General features: G+C 42.1%; 1 protein-coding gene and 1 long non-coding RNA gene across 3 annotated transcripts; one reads left to right on the top strand and one right to left on the bottom strand.

The window, feature by feature from the left end:
• Positions 1 to 157: 157 nt before the first annotated feature.
• On the bottom strand, positions 158 to 21,901 carry fbxw8 (F-box and WD repeat domain containing 8). Of its 2 annotated transcripts, XM_037097095.1 has the most exons (12): positions 21,768 to 21,901; positions 20,589 to 20,760; positions 20,391 to 20,495; positions 18,297 to 18,461; positions 17,840 to 17,928; positions 13,672 to 13,829; positions 13,326 to 13,522; positions 12,473 to 12,691; positions 5,661 to 5,788; positions 1,637 to 1,810; positions 1,066 to 1,182; positions 158 to 674 (listed from the first exon to the last, which is right to left on the bottom strand). In XM_037097095.1, exons 2-12 carry the CDS (start codon positions 20,679 to 20,681, stop codon positions 509 to 511), a joined length of 1,611 nt encoding a protein of 536 aa, XP_036952990.1. In that variant the 5' UTR covers positions 20,682 to 20,760; positions 21,768 to 21,901; the 3' UTR covers positions 158 to 508. The 2 variants fall into 2 exon arrangements, with proteins under 2 accessions (XP_036952990.1, XP_036952989.1); XM_037097094.1 differs by lacking the exon at positions 21,768 to 21,901 and having other exon boundaries at positions 20,589 to 21,094.
• Positions 21,893 to 23,837, top strand: LOC119018981. The gene is made up of 2 exons (XR_005074914.1): positions 21,893 to 22,029; positions 22,941 to 23,837. It is a non-coding gene; the product is annotated as an uncharacterized LOC119018981 (long non-coding RNA).
• The last annotated feature ends 7 nt before the right edge of the window (positions 23,838 to 23,844 follow it).

Below are 23,844 nucleotides of genomic sequence, written 5' to 3'. Positions count from 1 at the left end.
TCTATTATTACAGAATCTGCACTGAATTGTATTAATGAATTAATAAATTGAGACATTATTATAAAAATGCAGGTGTAAGATGTCCTTCTTTTGTGATCTTTTCTTTAAAAGAACTGACAACAAATACACAACTTAAGAATCAATTAGGTAAATGAGGTAGAATATAAACTTTTTTTATTGCTGTGATGTTACACAGCAGAACTGAATCAAATCCAAACATCATTTAAAAATGAATTAATTTTACAGTCATGTGTACAAAGATGTGATCCTGTGCAACATCTGGGAAGCACAATTCCATGTTTTAAATTACAAATACCAATGCAGCACATGTAGAGATACTTTAAAAATGAAGTGTTACATTTCCAAAAGTATTTGACGAGGGTACTAAAAAAGGAAAGTCAGAACACAAAATGATACAGTTTGGAGAATTAAACTGTTAAAGGTAGAAAGTTTCTGTTTGTCCATTCAGTTAAAAACTGAGCCTGGTTGCAGTTAGGAGAACCTCGTGTCAGTGGGATGGATGGGAGCCTGACAGCCTGTCGTAAGGCATCGCCAGGCCGATGTTGTAGTTGTAACCGTATGATTCGTTGAAGTCGGACCTGCAGATGGGCAGGACGTGATCCTGTGATAATGCGTCCTCGGAGAAGTCGTAGTGGCAGATGACTCCCCTGTGTCTGAAGGAAGAAAACAAAATTTACTTATTTCATTTGTTCGAATACTGTTCAGACTGGATGCTTGGCTGTTGAACAGAAAAATGCTCCCACTTTTTTTTGGGATGTTTATCCTAACAACTTGTAACACAGGAGCCGCAGGTTGTCCGTGAAATGTGCTCCCAATGCGAGGAACGGTTAAATTAAGAAAGGCTAGCAGCCATCTTAATCACTATCTCATGTATGATAATGTATTGATATTAGTTTAGGTACAGAGCAGCTGTCAATTTTCCAAATATCTGAATCAGAGGCTGCACAAGCTCACTGGAAATGGCAAGTGGAAGTAGAGAAAAGATCCTGGTTTTAAAAAAAAAAAAAAGAAGAGTGTGGGAGGGAGTTCAGTGAGTTCAGTGACCTGCGGTGAGCTGTAAGGTCATCGTCTGTGATGCAGGCCCCCCGCGGCACCTTGTCATCGGGGATGTTGGCTGTTACCAAGGTGCTGGTGTTGAAGCTTACGTGCCTTACAGGATGCCTGCAGCCAAGATAGAAAACAACACCTTCAGCATGACATACATACATTTTTACTTGTACATGTTGGTCTTTTTGTACAAACAGGTTCTGAAAATGTCTAAATTCGGATTTTAGCACTTGAATGATGCACAGTTAATGTTTTCTGATCGTTGAAAAGCAAAAAGCTGCACAGTTACATTTTTTCTGTTACTTGGATCATGTGGATGTGGCGCTAAATTGGCAAATAACAGAAATAATATCTTATTTGTGAAAGTTGGCAATCATTTTTCGAGAACAATAAGAGCGCAAAAAACCAAGAAAACAAAATCCAGGCTTTGTACATGTCTTAACTCAAATCTCACAGGCACACTCCTCAGCTGTAATGTGTTAGAGACAAACAGCGAAGCTCAGTTACAAAAACAGATGTCACATTTTCAAAACGCTTTAACTGCATGTGTCCCCCCCCCCCATCCCACCTGTTGTGCATCTCCCACAGCTTCGCTCCCATCCTCATCTCCCACACGCACACCAATCCTTCACCTCCGCCACTCACAATCTTCCAGTCGTCTGCCTGCACCGAGGTGACACCTAGGTGGTGGGCGTACAGGGACGCCACGGAGGAGCCGGCTCGTAGGTCGAACACCCTCACCCTGAATGACAGCACAGATGAACAAGATTGAGAAAGTGCTGCTTAGTTTTGAAATGTCCTCACAGTTAGGTAGGTCAGTTATGGGTCAGAGGTTGATGCTGGTCATTTCTGGAAACACGGCAGTATCTCGCGAAACGAAATAAGTTTTGTATTTGCGTCTCATCGTTTTTTTTCTCTAACACTCGAGTTGTGTGAGTCGAGTAAAAGGAAAACAAGCAAAGTGAGTACAACAGTATCAGTCACTTCCATTGAAGCGTGGTAATTCTAGATTTCACTTCCTGTTAGCGGAGGCGGAGGAGTCCAGGGCTGCACAAGAGAGAGCACAGTTTGTCAAACAGCGCATTCATTTACAGACAAAGGGACACTATCCTCACTCTTGAAGGAACTTTTCAACTTCCAGCCAAGAGACCAAAGACAATCTGAAGCACATGTGCCAAGGCAAATACAATTCCACTCTTATTTGCTCTGGCCAAAATATCACATGATTTAACCTTGTGATATCAGGATATATTTACCACTTTTTTACTGGGAAGGGGACCAGTAAGAACAACACACTCATGTGATTACAGAGGGAGTGCTGCATACAGACAGAAACCAACGAGAGCTTAAGCTTTTTTAAAATTCATCTTTTTTTAAATGCTCTTTGCTTTATTATCTTTATTATCTAAATTAATTAAAGTTAAAAAATGTTTTGTTTTAATACCTTTGTCTTTATTTTTGATTGCTCATACATGGAACTTCAATACCCTGATCTGTTTTTCAGTCGTTTCTATGACAAACCTGAAACATTCAGCTGTTGGATACGTGTTATATATTCTTTTATGATATTATAATTACTATTATTATGGTCATTACTAGAGTGATATCTGTATTAGTGTTTATTATGGATAACTGGCAGTAAGAGCAGGATTTCTGGGTTTCATGAGCAAACACAGGCCCAGGGGACCTGCAGCTCCATCTGTTGTCACTGTGGCTTTATTGCAGCTGAAAGCATCCAGCACATGACTCCATCCAGACTCAACCTTCCTCCAAGACTTCATTACCATAATCAGATTCACTTTGGGGACTCGGACAGATTTCATTTCCGCTTCCAAAATCTTTGTAAAAGAGTCAGAGTTAAATGGCTAAATGGGCACCGCGGACTTGTTGTCTGTGGATAGTTTCGCCTGTCTAGAGGCATTACGTGATGGAAGCACGTTTAAACAATGAGGACCGAACATTACTGGCAGACCGCAAGGAACCATAAATCTAATGTTGGAGGCGGCTCTGTCTTCAGTGAGCTGTCAGTGGCCAGACTCCTCTTCATTAATCAGGACGAGCTCTCTCTAATAAGAGAAGTGAGGGAGAGGCTCGGATAGCTGCAGTTAGTCTCACACATCTACACTCAGCGTGTCATCTTTATACGCCGAGGATCAGGTTTCATGGAAACCTGGGAGTTGATGATTCCAAGTAGTCTTATTTGACAGCAGCTCCTCCAACCTGTGAGTTAAGACCACCTGTATCCTTCTTTCTTTCAAGATGAGGGAGTCAAGAAGTTTGAAGAGTGTTACATATTATGTGTTTTTTTTTTTTCTTGAAACTAAATATTATAGGGGCAGAGCAGAGGTTTCTTCAACTTCTTTTAGAGTCCACTGAGAAGGAAAAAAGTCAAAACTACAGCAAAACCTGTAGTATATACTTAATTGTTAGACCAGCACATTTCATCACACAAAGTTTTGACTTCTTTAGACTTTTCTACAAACCAAATATTCTAAGGTAAACTGGGAGGGAAACAAGGCAAAGACTCTGTGCTTGCACCTCTGTTAGCCTGTACAGTATATTGATTTTGAGCTTAAATCGGCATGCTAACATGCTCACAATGTCAAAGTTAAACTCTTTATCAGGTAGAAAGGTGTATGATGTTCAACATCTTAGCTTAGCATGATAATGTTAATAATCATCACAAAAACCGAGGCTGACGGGAATGACATTTTTAGGTATTTTAAGTATAGTACTAGTCATATTCAAAATGTTACCAGAAGTTAAGTGACTACAATTCATCTCAAGCAGACATAGATTTTCATGAGCAGCTATGTTTGTCAAGACATTTCTTTTAAAATCACAACCCAGCCCTGGTTTTGTCTGTGTGTGTGTGTGTAAACCAACAGGGGCATCACACCATTTTGAAGTTGGACCATAATTTACAAAATGAAAATCACGCTGTATTTAACAGAACTGACACTAGTGATTTAGACAATAAACTCATTAGGAAACGTTTTACTGAGGTAATAAATACAATCAGAAGTAGAGTAATTTTCTAATACGTTTACATTCAGACAGAGTTCTTGTTGCTACCACTTAAGTTTCCCTGTGCTGGCCATTACTAAGAATGTAGCTTCAAGGCACACTGGCTTCATTTTTAAAAACCATCCACTTATTAAACTGTCCATGTATTTTCCCTGGATACGTATTGAGAGGTTTAATACATGATTAATGTGGCGGACCCAGACCAACAGACCAACAATACCATCCCTGGAGCCACGCTGCTGGTGGGACTAAAAATGACGCCAAGGACATTTCAAGTTTTTAAATTGGCAGGACAAAGTTGAGTCAGGTCCGAGAGTTCAGCAAAATTCTCTTGAGGCTGGACTCCAAAAGGGTAGTCCAGCATAATAAGTGACAGCCACAGGTATGAACATGCACTATTTCTTCCCCGTCTCTTACTGTACCCAGTTTTGCTCTTTGGCCACATCTTTCTCATTTGCACAGATGTGGCCGTCTTCCAAACAGCCCTTATCAGGACCCCTCATTTTCTCCCTGGATCGTACAAAAAACAGAGGGACAAAAATCATTTGGACAAAAGGAAGGGATGCATTAGGCCTTGGCCTTCAGCCACGCTGTCAGAGCGCCAAGATTGCCGACTGTCCCTCACTCTCCACCATTTCCATTTGTCTTCAATTGTGCATCAGCTGGGGCCAAAGTGGAAGAGCCAGACTGGTGTGTAAATCTCTCTGAACAAAACTACACATCTATCACAAAGCAAAGACCAAAAGCAAGGCAGAGAACAATCACAACAATGCTCAGTGTTTTCTTCTGGCACTCGATGAAGCATAGAGGAGCCATTTTTGCTATACAGTCATAACTGGTAAGAAAAGGGATGCAAAACCATAGATCCTAAACAATATGATATGGTCTGTCCTTCCCTTTAAGCCAACTACTTAACAGCCAGATGGATTTGGTGCTGAATAGAAACAGTGGGGGCAGCTTTGGACCAAGACGCGCCAGGGATTTTTGTTTTCCTGCCAGCTCGTGCACCGCAGCAGCCGCTAACAAGTACAGAATGGATGAGAATGGCTCTTTTATGCGTCTTTTCCTCATCTGGAGAGCCAGGTTAGTGATGTGGCAAGTGTGTGCCTGGATGCATGGATGCGTGCGTTGTTGCCGGTCGGGAAGACGGCCAGATTTTTGCCTTGTATAGTATCCCAGGTAATAGAACAGACACACAGACATCTGTATTCAACAAAAAGAACAAAACGTCTCACATCCAAGCATTTCAATGCGTCTCTCTTATTTTTTTTTTTTTTCCAACAAGCTTTTAGACGCATTAATAATGCAAAATTGGAATAGAGCCTTGTCTTCTTACACACACTATCCTAACACCTGTTCTGCTGCTGCAGCTCAGCTCATTAGGTGTCACTATAAAAAAAAAAAAAAACTATTAACAGGTGCCTCTTTCAGCTTAAGTTCTTGGCTCAGTTTCAACAATTTGTGATGTTTAAATACATCAAAGAGTGTCATTATTGGGAGATTCTGCCCTTGTGCATGATCTCCACCTCCATCCGTGTGAGAGTGTGTGTTTTTTGTGTCCCTACCTCCTGTCTTTGTTGCCACACACCAGCAGATGAGGAGGCGCGTCTCTCAGGTTGATGCACGTGAAATCTCCCGGGGAGCTGCCGACACAAGCCACAGGTTTGCCCGTCTCTAGGCTATAGACATGGACCTGGGGAAGCGAGTATCCATGTAAAACATCAAATCACTCGAAGCAAGATAACTTCTCTCATGTGTGTATTTTCCAGTCGTTTACCCCTGTCACAAAGCTTTAATGTCACAAAAACATGATTGGTCAAGCTGCATGGTCCTGGAGCAACATCACTTATCATCTTCCAGAAACAAAACCAATGCAGTAAAATCAGTTGTCAAAGTTGATTTTTCAGTCTCTTTCCCAACTTAGATACTGATGCATTGGGAACAAGATAATATCAATTCTGAACTTTTCTTACAAATAATACCTTTAAATGCACAACCAAAGCAACCAGTGAGTTTTAGGAGCCAAACCACAAGATGATTGTGACTGTTTATATCAGTTGCCTGAACTCAGTCCAATTCATGTGACCAGACTAAAGGCCAAAAAGACAGAAACTAAAGTTCATCATGGAATAAAATACGTGTCTGTAGATGTTTATTGGTTCAAGACAGTAATTGAAAAGGATTTACAAGCATGTACAAAAAAAAAAAAACAATTATTCAACCCAATGACAACTGTCCAATTCCTTTTCTGCCTCATAACACTGGGTGATTACTATTAAAAAAATGCTACAATTCATACAAACCTAAATCAAAGCTTAAAGTCTGCTCTTTTACTTCGCGGTCTAATAAGCTAGACTGATAACGGTGCAGCATGGTGAACTCAGTGGACACGCTCCTTTTTAAATATAAATGGCTTGTTCTAGGTAAGGAAAGCACAATGATTGAGTTTTAGGTGATTATACACTAATCAAAACATGAATCGGAAAGAAAAAAAAAACAATATTAAAAACTTAAACTAGTACACTCAGCTTTTAGCTCATTAAAATCCTCTTTTCTTTTACCTTCGATTCCCCACTTTATAGTCTTTATCGTTCAGAACACACAGCTCACTGAAGTGATACATTCCAAGTTAATTAAAAACTAAAAGCAGCACTTAAGTAATGAGCCTTGGGGGCGTAAATCAGTTATGGACAGGGATGCAAACCCATCGCCTCTGGCCCGAACGGCTGCAGCAAAACTTTCTTTATCAACTTACAATGATGTCATCTGGAGCTGTCCTAATTGGTCAATTAGCAGCTGCTGTTCCCTCATCCAAATGAGACAGAACAAACAGGATAACCGCCAGGCAAAATTGACTTTGAATAATTAAAACGATAAAGAAATTAAACCAAGCGATGGAGGGAGAACGACAGCCAGAAGGTAGAGGAGAAAAAGAAAGAAAGAGAGAGAGAGAGAGAGAGAGAGAGAGAGTGAGAGAGAGAGATGGAGGGACAGTGACAAAGATAAAGAAGTTTGAAGGAAGGGAGGCATGATGTAAGCCTCCAGGAGGTGCCAGTAATTTTTGTGTGTCCCTGATTTGGGCCAAGCGGAGCTTTAATTGTGTACCACCCCGGGGCAAGGCACAAATCACACCGGACTTTGAAATGACAGTTTGATAGAATTTGGACAGGGGAAGAGAGGGGGATGAGTTGAGAAAGAGGGAGGAGGAAGCAGGGGGAAGGGTGCCGAAATGAGGTTCAGCCTGCTGTTCTCGATGAATCATTACAGTCTCTGGAAGATATTCTTAAATAAATATCAGCCCACGAAAATGAAGAAATGCGGCTGAGGGAGCTGCTTTGTGATCACATCGGGGGCTGTTTAGAGACAACAGCATTATGTCCCGAGGATGAACAATCACAAGCATGACTATAGAGGAGATGTTAGGTTAATGCACTTGCTGGAGCCCTTGTGGGTGCTTGCAGACAAAAGGACAGTCTAATGGCGGCTTGCACTGGGACGCTAAAGCAATTACTCGCTCTGCTTTTAGAATGATGAAGACTTCCGCAATTATTGCTGCACTTTTGGAAAATGTTGCCGTTGCCTTTGTTGTTGAACAAATTTGGCTAAAGAGTAGAGTTTGATTAATTTTAAGTGGAATATCATAAAAGCAGGAAGGAGGAACATGTGGAGTGGAGGGTTAACTGCTGGCTAAAGAAGACTCCACCAGCTGAATTCGCTCTGTTTAATGCTCCATCGAGAACAGAGAAAAGTAGAAAGGTTTCAGACTGCTGGTGTTCAGTGGCCCTGGATTTTGCCCATCCCTGTCATGCACAAACACCCACATCTTGAATAAATATGGATTCAGAGCCACACTTGGTTTCGACCACATGTGGACAAACAGAGATTAGCACAGTGGACCAGATGCACGATAACGGCAGGCTTCTGCTTCATGTCATTTGGGTGCAGGCTCTCAAACCTGCTTTAAGTAAGTCGCTTATTTCTGAAATTCTTCCGAAGCTCAGATTCCACCATTGGATACATGCACTTGTTATTTTTTTTAAGGAAGCAATCTTTGTGTTATTTAGCATATTGCCACAGTTTGCGGAGAAGCCTGTGTGCGGTTGATTTTGATTTTGCCGTGGACAAACCAGTAGGCCAGTAGCAAAGGAACAAGAATGCAAAAAGCCAAATCCCAAACAGTGGTTTAGTTGAGCTTTTTGGCTCGTTAGTGGTTTGTGGTTGGAAGCGATTGGCTGCTTCTCAAACTAATTAAACAAAGGCAAGATGAATAAAGTAGAGAAGAAGCCACCCTGGTGTCATTCTGTAGGCACGAACTTCCTGAATGGCACCATACACGTGGTGAGGTCATACAGAAAGTACAAGAGTGTTGCAGTGTGGGTATGTTCTTAGTTGGGTGTGTAAGTGTGTGTAGTCACCTAGTTTCAGCAGAGGTAGTCAGGGCGAGGTGGTGTGTATCCAGCTCAGTTCAGCAGTATATCCCCCTCAGATGTCTAACAGAAGAATATTCCCCCAGAGTTTGATTCCCAACCTTCACACTGAAGGTGCTCACTGGACATTATATCCCTGGTGGTCTCAAACAGTGTAATGGCCACAGGGCGGCAACGAAAAGTACAAGATTGCACCTAACGGCTAGCCTAGAATGGACAGTTCACCCCCAGAAACGCTTATTTTCCACCTCGTTTATCCATCTAGGTTGTTTTGGCGTGAGTTGCCGACTTTTGGTGACATCAGCTCTAGATATGTCTCTCAAAGATAATGGAACTAGATCAACAAATTCTCATATCCAACCGCAGTGTCTCTTCCCAGAAATCCCGACCCCGTTACACAAAGTGATCTGCAGACCGAGTCGTGCGCAGTTTCACGTAGGCACTCCATTCTTTCAATTGATCTACATCCCATGCTGTCATGATCACGAGCCCCTCGTCCATGAGTTGATGCACATTTCTCAACCTCTGATGTGATGGCTTTAAATAACCTATACTCGCATTAGATTCACTCACACATGGGCCGGATGGCTGAAATGTCTGGCTGTCCATACATCTATAAACCCCATGTCCATAGATACTGTGCATCAAACCACTCGTTCAGCCTTCTGTAGCCCTCCGAACTTGAGGTAATGAGAGGATGACAGGGTTTCTGACAGCACTTGTGCTGTGTGTTAGATTCACTGCAGTGATAGCTTGCCAGTGGAGACGCCAGCATGTGTTGAATGCCCAGCCACGAGCTGGGTAGATGCCTGGGTGCCCCCCCAGTCCACTGGCAAGAAGGTTGCCAGTAGTAATGAGGATCTGGAGACTGGCTCCGACCACACACACACACACACACACACACACACACACACACACTTAAACACACCCACTGACAACACCAATAAAGATTGGGAAGACTTGAAGCCAAAGCCACAAGCAAAATGACAAACGCATGCCAAAATATGATAAAGAACCTTCTATCATCGACACAAAGCAGCTTTGTTGCTTTAAGCCGTCAGATATTCGAAACGAAACTGCAACAGACTCAGTGATCAACGCTGAGTCTGAATCAAGATAACAAAAAAAACAAGACAATGTGGTTGAGTTCATCGGAGTCAAAATGCTGTAAATTAAAATGTTTCACTTTCCTGCCAGGCAGAAAGGTGTGAGATGACTTCCTTGGATGCCAGCTCCATGCATTTTGACAGATTTTAATGAAGCATATGTTTTCCTACTAAAGGTTGCGTAAAAAATATCTGGCATCGCCAACTGTTGAAGCCAATTTATGCTTTGTCTTCCTCGCAGGATGAAATTGCTGTCAGAAGTGTGACGAGAGCGACAGACAGGTTAATTAAATTTGTGAAATGTTTTAATTAGTAAGAGAGGTATGCAAATCATGAATTGGCGTAATTCAGATGGAAGTGTGGGCTAAGTGTGTGTCTGTATGGCAAGAAAAAAATGTTAGTATGAAAGCAACCGCAACTTTTTTCCTTCCAAATTCTTAATTTGGTGGAGTTTAATGACTTTTATTTCATTGGCGGTCCACTGAGCTTTGTTTATCAACTCAAGTTGATCAACAACATCAAAAAACGTCATGTTTAATTTGGTTTTTAGAAGGACTACACCAGCCCCTGAAATAAGTCCATTTAAAGAAAACTCTACAGCCTGATACACACAAAATGTATGTTTCTCTCCTCACTGTGCAGCTGAATTTCAGAGCCTGTGTCATCTTGACTCCTTGTTTCTTCCTGAATATAAAGCTGAAATATTCACAAAAAGTAGTCAGTAGATTTTTGCCCCTACATCAGCCAGTGTAGCTTCGTTGTATGATAAGTGAGGCTGTTATTTCCCTCACTGCTACTCTCTCCTTGGTCCACTATGTGGTGCTTTAGTGTTGCTACTGAATCAGAGCTGCTGGATGTCAGCTGTGCTTTACTAACAGGCAGTGATGTCAGCGAGAAGCTTTGCCAAAAACATGTCAATCACAAAGAGTGTTGCGCACACGCACGTACGTACGCACGCACAGATGCACGCACGCATGCACAGATGCACACACACAGTGGTAGTTGCCGTTTTAAAGCCACCACTTGTCCAGTCTCTACGGCAACTAACATCTGATTTTTACATTAAACAATAATCTTTGGATGCAGCTGCGCTCTTTATCATTTGTTTTATCCATTAACAATGACAAAAGAAATATCTTGATGTGGTGAACTTGGAAACATAATGACTGCAGCATAGCTGCCTCCTGATCCCAACAGAATAGTTCGTCTCGTGGCTCTTTGTACTCTCTAAATAAAGGCTTAAGAGTCAATTAGGTGGCATGAGGTCCTTAGAAACACAATATTATTAGAAGCAAACAGATGCAGCTTGGGGAGCAGCAGTTTATCAAAGTACCCATGTAGTAATTAGAAGCAGTGCCCAAGGAGGGCTCGTCGCTATTTATGATAGACATTTCTACTATAAACAAACCCCCTACAGATGCATGACATTTATTTCTAAGGGGAGTAGTAATGATCACATTGTCAAGGGACCTAGTTTACATTTACACAGATGAGCTGTACTGACATTATAGAACTGACTTTGTTCAGAGAGATAAATTTCAAATCAGCTAAAAGTATGGATCAGAAAAAAAAAAGTCTGCGCCGCATTTAGAAGGCACATTTTCTCCAAAAGAGAACAATTCATTTAAGAGAGAGCCCTGAAGACATTTTTTTCCAGCTACACAGCAGTGACTAAACTGATGATGGCCTCATGCCAAAGCCTCACCTCACTGCTCTCCTCCCAGTGAGATGCGTTCCTAAAAGAAAATGTGTGTCCGTCCATTTGGGGAGGTAAATTATTTACTTCCCATATTTCTACGATGCACCTGTTGAGAGCACAAATGACCTTGTTAACTATATTGGAAACCTTTCATTTCAATTAGTATGGTCTTTCGAATTTATTTATTTGAAGACATTTAAAATCCAGCTACAAATCCAAGTTCAGTGCTTTGCAGTGTACTTTGTCACCATTCAAGGTTTTCTTTTTTTAGCTTTATTTGTCACCCTGAGACTTTTTCCATTTCCCACAAAAAGAGGCCTTGATACAGCTCCATCAAATCCATTAACATACAAACGCAAGATCGTCAGTCCACATTCTGCACATACTAGAGTGCTGCTCACAATTGACTAGACAATCATCATCACAATGTGTGAATTGGTAGTAGTTGGCAAATATAGTCAGTTCCAAAACACAGCTAGTCTTTTCCTGATTGAGTTGCTGCATAACTCAACAATTAAGTGTTTAACATTAACATTGTTTTTACACTAGTTACACATTGTAATATTTTAACTTTCACTTTTTCTTTGAGGGTTTTTTTTGTAAAATCATCAGCTCACATGGCTTGAAGTAGTCTGATGCATTGACTTGTGATTAAGGATCTGGACCCATATCTGCGATTGGGTGAAGCTACTCTGCTCTTCACGCAAAACACTACATCAGTTTAAAATCGTCAAATTGCAAGGTCTCCCTGCTCCAAACAGGGTGGTGGATAAAAATATTATGGTACAAATTATTCAGCTGGATTTTCTCAGATAGTTGTAGTAAGAGCTGATCAGCCTTGAAGTGTAAATGAAGCAACATGGGCAGCAGATGGAGTCACAAATCTAGACATACGATTTATCTTTTTAAACACTCCTTCATTAACATAGTTTTTTTGCTTTTTTCTGTGAGAAATGTGCCACTGGGTTACATGACATGCTTAAAAATGAAACTTTTAGAAGAAGTAATAGTGCTCCTTTTTTTCTTTTCAAATTCTCCAAGAGAACAATACATAAGCCGATGGGACCCATTTCAGCACCATACCAGCAAGCTCTACAGTTCTTTGTTAATATTGCCCTGAATCTGTGCAGGGACGCCAAACCAACCTTGTTTCCTCCGTCATGCATGAGCCAGTCCGTGCGCTTCACTCCAAATGCAACCTGGGAGTCGGAGGCATCCAGGCAGGTCACAGGATGACCGTAGACGAAGTGGAGCGTCCGTGGCTCCTCCTCCCGGGGGTCCAACAAGTAAACGGTCTCCCCTGCTGTCAGAGCCGCGAGCGGGTGCTGCTGCCCCCTGCCGGGCACTACAACCAGGCTCTCCACCTGAAGTACACACAAGACGGAGACGCACTACTCATGCAGCGGTTTATAAATACAGTATTAAGATTTAACTCCATTTTTATATCTTTCATGCATTTGTGGTGTTGCCAACACTCACAAGGAAAGAAATAATGTCAAATGTCTTTTTAAAATGATTTATCTACTAATCTACTTATCTACTGAAGTTAGCATGCTAAACAGCTAGCCCTTGCCTGTCCAGGTCCAAAGCTCCTTTTCTAGTGGCGTAAACACAAACACTCACCCTGTGCCTCAAGCTCCCAGTCCGGACTACAAACTGCAGGGCTAACAGAGCTAACCAGCTAACAGCAACAACAGTTAGAAGCAGTCAGTGGTGACTCTAGTGGTAAGCTTCCCCCTATTTGTTTTAAGTATGAAAGTCTATTGCTTTTCAGTTTTCAGTTTATCATGAAGCTACATATTAACTGTATGATTCACGGTTGCGACTGAAAAGTATCTATTAATGAATGTCTAAACAATTGTGGAAACATTATTCCCAAGACCAAAGACATTCAATTTACACTGATATGAATCTGAAAATGTGTGAAGCGCAACCTATTAATTAACACAATCACACATCAACGTGGAGCATTTCATATCTGCAGGGAATCTAACTTACATTCTTGGGTAGCTGAGCCTGGCACACTGTCCTCCAGTAGCCCCGATCGTCTGCACGGTTCAGTCGAACGTCGGGCCCGGCAGCGGCGCCCAGGACGGGGCTGTCGGGGCTCAGAGCCAGGGCCTGGATCCTCCCTGGGCTCTGGTAGTGGTGGATGGGCTCTCCACCTGTCTCTGTGCTCCACAGGTCCACACAGCCTTTAGCCAACACAGTGAGAAATGTAGCACCTTGACAACTGAGGAAGGAGGCTAAGCTGTGTACTTGAATATTTATCTATGTGACCAAAAAGGGCTCATAGTCTAACACAGGATCACGCTGCATTAAACAGAACTGCAACAGCACTCACCATCTTCATAAGCAGCAGCAGCCACTGTGCCGTTGACCTGGACGTGACTAACATGAGGTCTGGGCTCAGAGTTAGCTGACAGGCTGTTAGTCTTCAGGTACGAGGCCGCCGCGTCCCAGTGCAGCGTATCCCACAGCCTCACATCTCCAGACGTGTACCTGCAACACAAAACAAGCGCACTGATCACACACAGCTCAAATGTTTAAGTTTGTACCAAAAAAGGCAGATGGATGTAACAGCAGGATTGTTACCCGTTTTCCATCCCAGGCTGAGAAGTTTGTGTCTTCGAGGATACCTGACGTCACCCTCTCACCGCTGAATCATTTCCCCTCTCACGCTCTCCTCACTTTCCTCACTCTGACTTGTTGTTATTTTGTTTTTCGAAAATCGTTACATCATGATCTTTCGAGGATTACAGGGGTGTTGTTTGGGCGGAACAATGCTGAACATTTCACCCCTTACTGGTTTATCCGACTGGTGCCCTCGCTAGAAAGTCTCCTACGCAGTTATGAAAAAACTCGTAATGTATGAACCCAATGACTCCGTTACAGAAATTATGTCATTATTTTCCTCTGATAACAACTTTCCTATTAAGTTATGGAAAAAAAAAACATGTTTCTGAGTTTGTATCATTACCTCATTAATATTGTAAATATTAAAAGTCTGATTTTGAATGGTGCCGCTTAAAGATATGCAATTTAAAAGTATGTAACACAGAGAATCGCAAATTCTCAAATTAGGGAAGGGACGATCCCTTGGACATCACTTTTTAAATATGTTGTTAAATATCTATCAACAAAACACAAACTGATTAATCTACAATTTGCTGTTTCCAGCACATAAACTATGTACCAGTGTTTTCAAACTTTCCTGAAAAATAAGGTGGGTGCATGTTTCGAGTTGAAACTATTATTTAATTGAGTACAACTGACATCTAATGATGATTAATGATAACGTGATAATTGTTTGACTTTGAGGATAAGTCGCTTTTCTCTTTAATATGTGATCGTAACATGAAGATCTTTAAGTTTTACACTGTTTGTTGACATTCTATTTTCTTGGCCTCTAGAAAACTGAGATGTGTGGTATTTTCTGATTTTTTTGGCAGACAGAACAATTAAAGCAACACTATTTCACCTGTTTACAGCTCCAGAATCATTTTGATGGTTCAGTGTCTTGTAACGGGGTGGATGGTGTCTCTCTGTTGCTATCACTTGTTATTGCACTGTGTAACTTCAGTGAGAGGGTCGGATCATAGTGTTACATGTTTACTTCAACATACACGTAACATAGTTATGATGCTGTGAGTTTTGTTCTTAGTCAGCACCTACACTACATCTGACAAACTGTAACAGACCTGGGATTTGTACTTACGAAAATTCAGCAAAATGCCCATTTCTGAATTATGTTACTCAACAAACAGTTTAAACAGTAAGCAGATCAAACATTAATGAAAATACTTGTTAGTTGCAGCCTATACTTTATTTCATCCTCTTGAAGAAACTATGGCTTTCTCTTTTTCTATCTATATGAGCAGTACTGTCTACGTGATAGTGCCACAGAGACGGCCACTACTGCAGCAGCGTCGAGGTCAACAGAGCTCTGCACCAATTACACGCATTTCATAACTTGTCGCGTTGATGACATATGTGCCTTAAATATTACACCCCGTGAAAGTCAAGATCAAACAGACTGGCATGTGATCTCACCTCAACCTATGTATGTTTCTTTCCCCCCCCTTCAAGTAAGAACCCAGTCACCCCCTGCCACTCAACAGGCCTCTGTTCTGTTCGCTCTGCGCCCGAGTCGATGAGCTCTCGCCGTGGGAGACGACAAACTGCCAGCGTTGCCACCTCCACAGATACCATCATGTCTGAGCAAGTATCCGCCTCGCAGCCACCGCGAGTGACACAGTGACAGCGAGTGTGACAGAGGGTGTACATGTGTGCGTCCGTATGTGTGTGTGTGACTGGCAATCGCAGGGTTTTGGCAGGAAGTAAACAATAGGAATACACACTTTCGCTTAATTGGTACATCACCTCAGTGCCAGCGAAGACCAGGATGATGATGCTGAATCTCGTCCAAGTGCTTCTGTCGAAACTTTTACGTGCGGGGGAAACTTTGTGCACACATTGCTGCGATCTTCATGCGAGGAGGAATCAACAGACTTGGCCTTTGTGTCACCGTGTGACTCCAAGAGTTGTTGGGTTAATGAGGCAGTGTCTCCTGTTGCCTTTCAAGCGCCAAATCTCATTCCACTGGTTTTAAGGAAAACATTTTTTCTTGGATGCAGTTGAATCATTATTGATTCTTTTTAGCTCAACAAATAGAGGTATTTTCACTCAGTTTAACGACCCCTGAAGTACCAATAATGGGGAAAGTATCGATGCTGTAAAATTGTCAATAAAGAGGGCAACAAGAGAAAGATTTAAGAGCAAGCCTGCAGTGATTTATTTCATGACTACTCTGTTTTGGTACTGCATGTCCTGAGTCTGCCCATCCGTAAAGATACAAACACACTGTCTTCTCCCAATGAGACACGGCAGGACCGAGGGGAATCTAATCACACCGCTCCCTGTAGATGTTACACATCTCCTTGTGGGCAGTCTATCAGGCTCCTGTGGGCGCTCACAATCTATCACTGGCTCACCACAGTTGTTTCAGGGCAAAGTTTGTTTGGCTCAGCTGCAATTTACACTTTTATTCACCGACGATGTGGCATAAGAAGCTAGAGGTACGAAGATACGCAAAAACATGACAAGGTGAAAACTGAACCGCATCGTTAACTAAATCTGATCAATCGTGACTAACACAAGGCGCTCATTTTTGTTAACACTGTCGAGGTTTAAAGGTTTACATATACAATATGTAACTCTGCTGCTGCCAGGGGACACTCTATCTGAAGCACAGATGATGCTTGGAGATTACTTCCCTCCTGTTTATCAGCCTCACCATTTGAACAATGTTAGAAACTTTTGGGATCATGTCCCAGTACAGAACTCAACAGAATATAAAAAAAAAAAGGTCTGGTAATTTTCTAGACATTTAAATGCATAATAGGGCTGGGCGATATGGATGAAAAATCTATCATGACATAAGTGTTTCATATCAGTCCATAACGATAATTATTGATTTTTTTTTTTTTACCTATTTGTAATTAGAATGTAATGGGTTTTAAGCACGTGAATAAGATTCTTGTATCCAGACTTTGCCACTGTTCGACGACCTTGCATAGTTTCCAGACAACAACAGTCTGACTCTGGATTTAAAATATCCAAAATACTGCCAAACTGGTGACATGACCTTTCCTCTTTTATCCACAATTTCCTCTCACGCAGTTGCATTCATTTTCTCCTTTCACTCGGTTCTTTTTATTAAAGCAGGTATGAGGCACGATGGCAAAACATGAAAGTGCTACTGTGCATGTCACTCACCATGTTGTTGCTAGATTACCAAAGAGCGAGTGATTCTTCTGCCTAAGGAAAACTGAATAAACAACCTGACCTGAAAGGACAACACCATTTCATACTGTTTTTCTCTGTTTATATTTGGCGGACCCTGCCACCATTCGAGCTTCAAACAGTGTTCTGGGGACCTTATTTTCCTCTGTGAATAGCTAGTTTATTCAGTTATGGAAATAAGAATTATTTCTGAGTTTGTATTATTACCTCAAATATATAGCAAATATGAAAATTCTGGGTTTGATTTTTTTTCTTCAAAACCTAGATAGTGCCCCTTTAAAATAATGTGAATTCATCAAATTGTAACACTATAACATATCATAATGATCTGTGATGTCACTATATCATCACACCTCTATATATTAGCTCTCAAAACCAGTGGCGGGGTGAAGGAACCCCCAGGGGTCCATAAAGGGGTTCATGTAAAAGGGGAATAATTTGTTTTCTTGCCATTGACTTCCTGCTGCAATGACTTTTGGTTGTCAGTCACAGTTACAATGTATCCGCCAGTGATACAAAACACAATCTGTCTGAATGTGATATATTTCTAATTAAACATCCAGTCATAAATCACAAGATTTATAACCAAGTGTGACAGGGTACACAAGCACGGCGGATGAATTCAGAGTGTATACAAGCAGTGGGAGTTGCGGCGAATGTTGACGCACGTCAGCTGTCAGAAGCATGTCGGGAGTCCTTGAACTCACCCGGCCAGGACGAAGCTGTCACAGGAGCTGACGTCACACAGCACCTTCCCCACCTCGAACTGCAGCTGGCTGATGGAACCCACTCGGTTCTAGAGAGAGAATATGAAAGAGCTGAAAACACACACTGTTCCATCCATAACATCAATACAATATGTTACAAGAGCAGAACTGTAATTCAACTATGAATCGCTTGGATAGAGAAGACGAAGACTTTCAAAATCTTTGTTCTGATTTATCTAAAATAAAAAACAGAGGAAAACTTTCCCATTGCGTTAAATCCCATTTTGAATGTTGTTTATTACATTTTATTATATTCAAAATACAAAAACAATATAGTCGGGGGTCTACTGGAGTTTCCACACTGATTTGTGCAGACTAACTCATGTGTGGGCGTCAAATCTGCGTGGAAAAACAAACAGTGATTCTGATTCACCACAGTGGAACAGCCCGAGCCCACCTTCCAGTTGGAGCACACCGCTTTGGCCGAGTTCCTGCAGTCTCGCAGCGTGCTCTTCCAGCAGGGGGAGTCGGACACGCTGGCATCCTGATGGTAACCCTCCCCCATGCACATCTTGAACCACAGGACGTCGTCCTCTGCGAGGACTCTCCATGCCCTGCTCACCTGGGAGGAGATTGGACAGCGTGACGGTGGATTGAGTCAGCATATATTACAGCCTTGCATCACTTGATTTATTTGAGCCTAACGAGCCCGGCTGACTGCCAGATGGACCCTGTGCACCAGGTGGTGTGGGTCGGGCCACGGAAGATGTCATTTACTATTTTGTAGTAATTTGAGTCACATACGGTATTAAAGCTGCCCAAAGCAATCCTGCATACTGGGAGAAGTGTTCTTCACCACCACACAGTTTACAGGACGGGCACAAGAGGGCAAGTTTGCTGGATTTTATGAATTTTAACCTGCAGTTTTTTCTGCAGAAGGAGATTCTTTGTTTTTTGCTCCACGCCTCCAAACTGTAGGCTCATTCATTCCCTACCCCAAACCAAAACTTTACCTCAATTCAACCAAAACTATCTTCATCAATCTGAAATCGCTACATCCAAAGATGTGGTTCTTTACTTCTTTTTTTTTTTTAATTTTAATTTGTGATGCCTCAAAGTGAAATTAAATATGTGTGGCCTCAGCTTAAAGGCTGCACAAATTTATGTTAGATGTTTGATAATCAAATTGTGATTATCACCTCCCAGACTTCGTATGAATGATTGTTACAGGGTTGATTGTGAAACTAAACAATATTTCAAAAGAAAATAGTGATAATTATATAATAATGATATTTAATTATATCCAAAATCAAAGAACATTCATCTTAGTGTTGCATTTTTGTTTGTTTTGCCTCTAGTGTATTCTTCATATCATGAGCTGTCAGATTTATCTTTAATGAGATCTTTGCAGTTTCTTCATACGGTCCATATACAAAAAATGAATACAATCCCGATTCCAAAAAAGTTGGTAAAACGTAAATAAAAACAGGACACAAACGTTTTCAAACAACTGTATTAATACTGTGACACACTTTATACAATCATGTGTTTCATGAAGTGGTGAACTTCACCTCATCCTTGCTTGTGAATGACTTTTTGAGTGATACCCAATCACGATACTACCTGTAACCACTGAACCTGTTTACCTGTGGAATGTTCCAAACGGGTGTTTTTTGGAATATTCCATAACTTTCCCAGTCTGTAGTTGTATCCGTCCCAACTTCTTTTCTGAACATGTTGCTACCATCTAATTTAGAAAAAGGTTGTTTTTACAGAAATCAATGAAGTTAATGAGGCAAAACTTTGAAAATGGAACAGCAAACTGGACTGAAAAAGGATTAATGTTTGAAACAGAAGCAAACTGCCCAAGAAGACAAATAGACGCTCAATTTTAAAAAGTCTGTTTCAGTTCAGCTGTCACAGAGAACGGTTTAGGAAATCATTGTTACCTTTCACCGATCAGGTCAAGTGAACATGCCACTGCACAACCACCTGTATGTAATGTATTTATCAAACACTTATTGTATACAGTTTTAGCATTTTAAAAAAAAAAAAAAAAATCTTTTGTTGTTCCTGAAGATCTTTTGTTGGTAAAAATGATCTGTAGATGATGCTGTGGCTCAGGGGTAGAGCCAGCATCTTGTTAATAGAAGGTCCCTGGCTTGATTCCCCTGGTCTGCACGCCGAAGTGTCCTTGGGCAAGACACTGAACCTAAAACTGCTCCTCATGTGCTGGTCGGCATCTTGCTTGGCAGGCACTACCATCAGCGTATGAATGTATGTATGAATTACTGTAAGTTGCTTTGGACAAAAGCCTCTGCTAAATGCCCTAAAATGTAAATGATGCTGTGACCTAACAATTTCCCTTGTGGGATCGATAAAGCATGTTGGTCTGTCTGTCCTGTGTCTGCATAAATGGAAATTCCTGTATCTAGTATGGTCTTTCGCTGGCCATGTTGATCAAGTACTTTGTCAACATGATCATGCTTTATTATGTGTCATTTTATGACGTAAAGCTGTTGCCAAGAACAGTTGTACGACAGCAGCTTACCTGTGCACATCGGCCCAGCTCTGTGAGGCCGAGATACTGGAATATCTTCAAGGCTAACTCGTACGGCAACTCAATATCAAAGAAGGGAATGTCATTGACTTCATTCTGTGAAAGAAAGAACGCAAACAGACTTGTTATGCTGTTCAGCCGCCGTCCTCACCATCAGCCCTCATTTTTGTTATCACGCCGACCTCTTACCAGATCATGAATGAGCTGATCCAGCAGCTTCACGTCCTTCTTGACCTTTCTCTGAGGATGCTGCTGCAGGGATGCACTGCAGGCACTGGTCATGCTGTTGTACTGCCTCTTTCTCCTGGTTCTCTCCTCCTGAATCCTCTCCAGCAGGGGGCTGGTCCTCCCATCCAGCAAACTGTGTGCAATGGACACATACTCAGGCTGATCCTGTGAGTCTGCTGCAGCCTCGCCTCCTTCTCCTCCTCCAGCAACACATGCTTCGTCCCCAGTGTGAGCCCCCTCTTCTGGTTTTGAGGGGCTACAGGCCTCGTTTAGATTTTGTTTCGAGTCTTCAAAATAACTATTTTTCGAGGAGTCTCTCTGGCCAGAGGAATTCCCCGAATGCGAAGGGGCACAAACAGGTCCCTCTGTTTTGCTCGTTAATTCTCGTTTCCAACGCTCCCTGAACGCAGCAAGTTCTTCCCCGGCCATGTTTCTCTATCATCGTTGACGAAACATGCTTTGCAGTGTTAAAGAGCGCTATCGTATCGATTAATTGGTTTAAAAGATCAGTAGAGGGAAGTCGCAGCTCGTCGCCGACGCAAAACAAGCGAATGTCCTTCTCTATAAACAGACCGAGGAGGGACAAGGCGCCGCTGCACAGATGTTCCGGGAGTTTTTTAATTCCGCATTTTTATTATAGAAGCGGCAGTTTCTCGGGAACAACATACGTCTCTGTGGTCACAACCGGCAATTCTACTGAACATTAATGCAAATATTACGTATCCCAATAGCAACAGGGTGGTCATATTTGAAAATAATACACAATGCATCTTTTCCAGTTGAAACATAAGACAAGAGAACACAATGTCCCAGAACGACCAATAACAAAAGACTCCTCAGATCGAACCAGGCAGGAGAGATTCAAGAGTTAACCACTGCATCGCTCTTTTGGGAAAAGATGATGTAAACCCCTCACCATGTGACACTGTCATGAATAATACAGTAGAGAGAGAGAGGGAGAGAGAGAGAGAGAGAAAAAGGGGAGAGAAAGTGGGGCGCAAACACGGTAAAGGTTTGATGAGAGAGGAGAAAGAGGGTCATTTATCTCCGAGACTTAAAGAGAGAAGACTGGTCGCCTCTGTCAAAGAAGATGTGCTGGCTGCCGACAGACCAGCCTTTGCTCCTGCCCGGTGACTCCACCTGCAGCGGCCGCCGGCCCTCGCGGTGCTCCGTGGCTCAGCTGCTCGCGTCGCGCCTGCGGACGATCGGGGACCAGCTGGAGAAGAGCTGGGCGGCCGGGGAGACCGAGAGCCGGTTCGTCTGCGGGGACAGGGGGACGGAGCTGGTGAGCGGGCGAGGCCACCTGAAGAGCCTCCTGAGCACGGCGATACACTTCACCGTGCTCGTGCTGGCGGTCGCGAGGCGACACCTGTAGGGCGCGAGGCGGCAACACCAGCAACAGGTGCGTAAACAGCCTGCGTCACGTCACCTGCGCAGGTTTTTAAATTGAGTTAACGGCAGTAACGAGGAAAAAGCCGTTTCTGTAATGGCGTTAATGTGCGTGGAAACTTGTTACAGACACACACACACAAAAAGTCTGAAGCCTGGTGTGTGTGTCTATGTGAGCACCTGTCTGCAGGAGGTTGATGGCGGTAAAGTTGTGAGGTCCTTCAGACAGCTCTCTCTTCATTCAAACTTCTACTTCTTCAAGTTTTGGTTGCGTGTAAATGTCCAAAGATGTATATAAACACAATTCCCCTTAAAAGTTCTTAAATGTATCCACCTCACAACACTGAAAGTTTAATAACCACAAGAGGAAAGAACACCACAAAGATGATAAATTAGCCCGTGGCGCGAACCACCAGGCGCTAAATGCATATGCATTTAAACACCTTTTTAGACTACAAACCAAAAATACTTTTCAGTCTCCTCCTATGAGGCATTGGTCGCACATTAAATCTAAAACCTGCATGGGTTTGATTCTGATGTCATGCGTAAAAGGACACCATTTAAATTGTCTTGCGTGTGGATTTCATACTTGATTTGTTCATTCTATATGTATATCAAACCATCCTAGATTTGCGTGTCCTTCCGACCAGTCAGTGTGGTCATCTTTTTCCTGTTTCCTGTTGGAGCAGAGTGTTACAATTTGGCTGGTTGAAGTGATTAAAAAAAGTGAGTGTTCTAGATACTCAATGTGCATTTATAACAACACGGGAATCAATAGATGAATAAGAAACAGATGTAGCTTACGAGTCCTCAAAGTTGTTGATTTTTAATTTTTTTTTATTTATTTTAGTTTTTATTGTACGGACAGTTATTTTTTGCTACCTCATGTAATTTAAGTGCACATCTATATTCTGTCTTGCGCAGATGGTGCCTTTAGGACCCCGCATGAGGAATGGGCCCACATCATTTGCACTAGCAGCAAGAGATGCAGGAGGATGCGGTCCAGGAGGAGTTGAGCCCGACAGAAGAGGAGGAGGAGGAGGGGTTAAATGTGTGTTTTATGGTCGGGACTTTGTGTCTCACAAAAAATATTTAAAGAAGACTCAGTCAGGCCCGATGTGGATGCACTCTGAGTTTCATACCGAGCCGACACGCTGAACCCCAGCAGCCCCTGCAGCCCGCCGGTTGCACGTCCTGCCCCCTGCGTGACTCTCCGATTCAGTCATCCCAGTAACAAAACGGTGATGTAATCCTCCCCTGGTAGAGCGGAGGGAAAAGCTTACTAATAGGACTCCCTTTTGCATTTGCAGCTCCCGCAGTGCGAGAGCATGCAAAGGAGTTAAACTGATTAGACCTTCATAAATGCATCTAGGGCCACAAATAGTGCAGCGATCCTGGAAAATGCACTGAAAAAAAGACCTGTTTCTGAGCTTCATAATGCACTGTATTTTTTTTATTTATTTATTTATATAAGCTTTATGGTACGTGTACACGTCTATAATGAGAGGGATGAATGATTTTTTAATAGATGTTTTCTACAGTGTTTAGATGATGTTTACACATTCTCCTGTGCTTTAGCATTATCTTTCGCAGGCAGTGTTCAGTGGCTTTTTTTTAATCCAAAACAAGATACAGGACCTGTGCATAGGAAGCTGTTAATGCTGTCTGTGATTTCTGGAAATAAGCTTTCTCTCATATGTCATGTGTAATGTGAGCAGAATTACTGAAACTGTCCTTTTATAAAGCGTGTGCTATTTATACTTGAATATTTCATATGGATTTTTAGCAGTTAAAAGTAATAAAAAATCTTTCTGAAATAAATCCTCTG

This window comes from Acanthopagrus latus, chromosome 5, assembly GCF_904848185.1.
Source record: "Acanthopagrus latus isolate v.2019 chromosome 5, fAcaLat1.1, whole genome shotgun sequence".
Taxonomy (NCBI): domain Eukaryota; kingdom Metazoa; phylum Chordata; class Actinopteri; order Spariformes; family Sparidae; genus Acanthopagrus; species Acanthopagrus latus.
The sequence above is the reverse complement of the archived record's forward strand: the minus strand, read 5'-3'. Positions and strand labels throughout refer to the sequence as shown.

What these genes read in the sequence shown, in the direction of transcription:
- fbxw8 (XM_037097094.1), bottom strand. Translation starts at nt 21,056, where the DNA reads ATGGCCGGGGAAGAACTTGCTGCGTTCAGGGAGCGTTGGAAACGAGAA. An exon ending in AGCTGGGCCGATGTGCACAG is followed by an intron (nt 18,462 to 20,390) that starts GTAAGCTGCTGT and finishes ATCTCCTCCCAG; the next exon opens with GTGAGCAGGGCATGGAGAGT. An exon ending in AGGCTCAGCTACCCAAGAAT is followed by an intron (nt 12,692 to 13,325) that starts GTAAGTTAGATT and finishes TGTGTACTTCAG; the next exon opens with GTGGAGAGCCTGGTTGTAGT.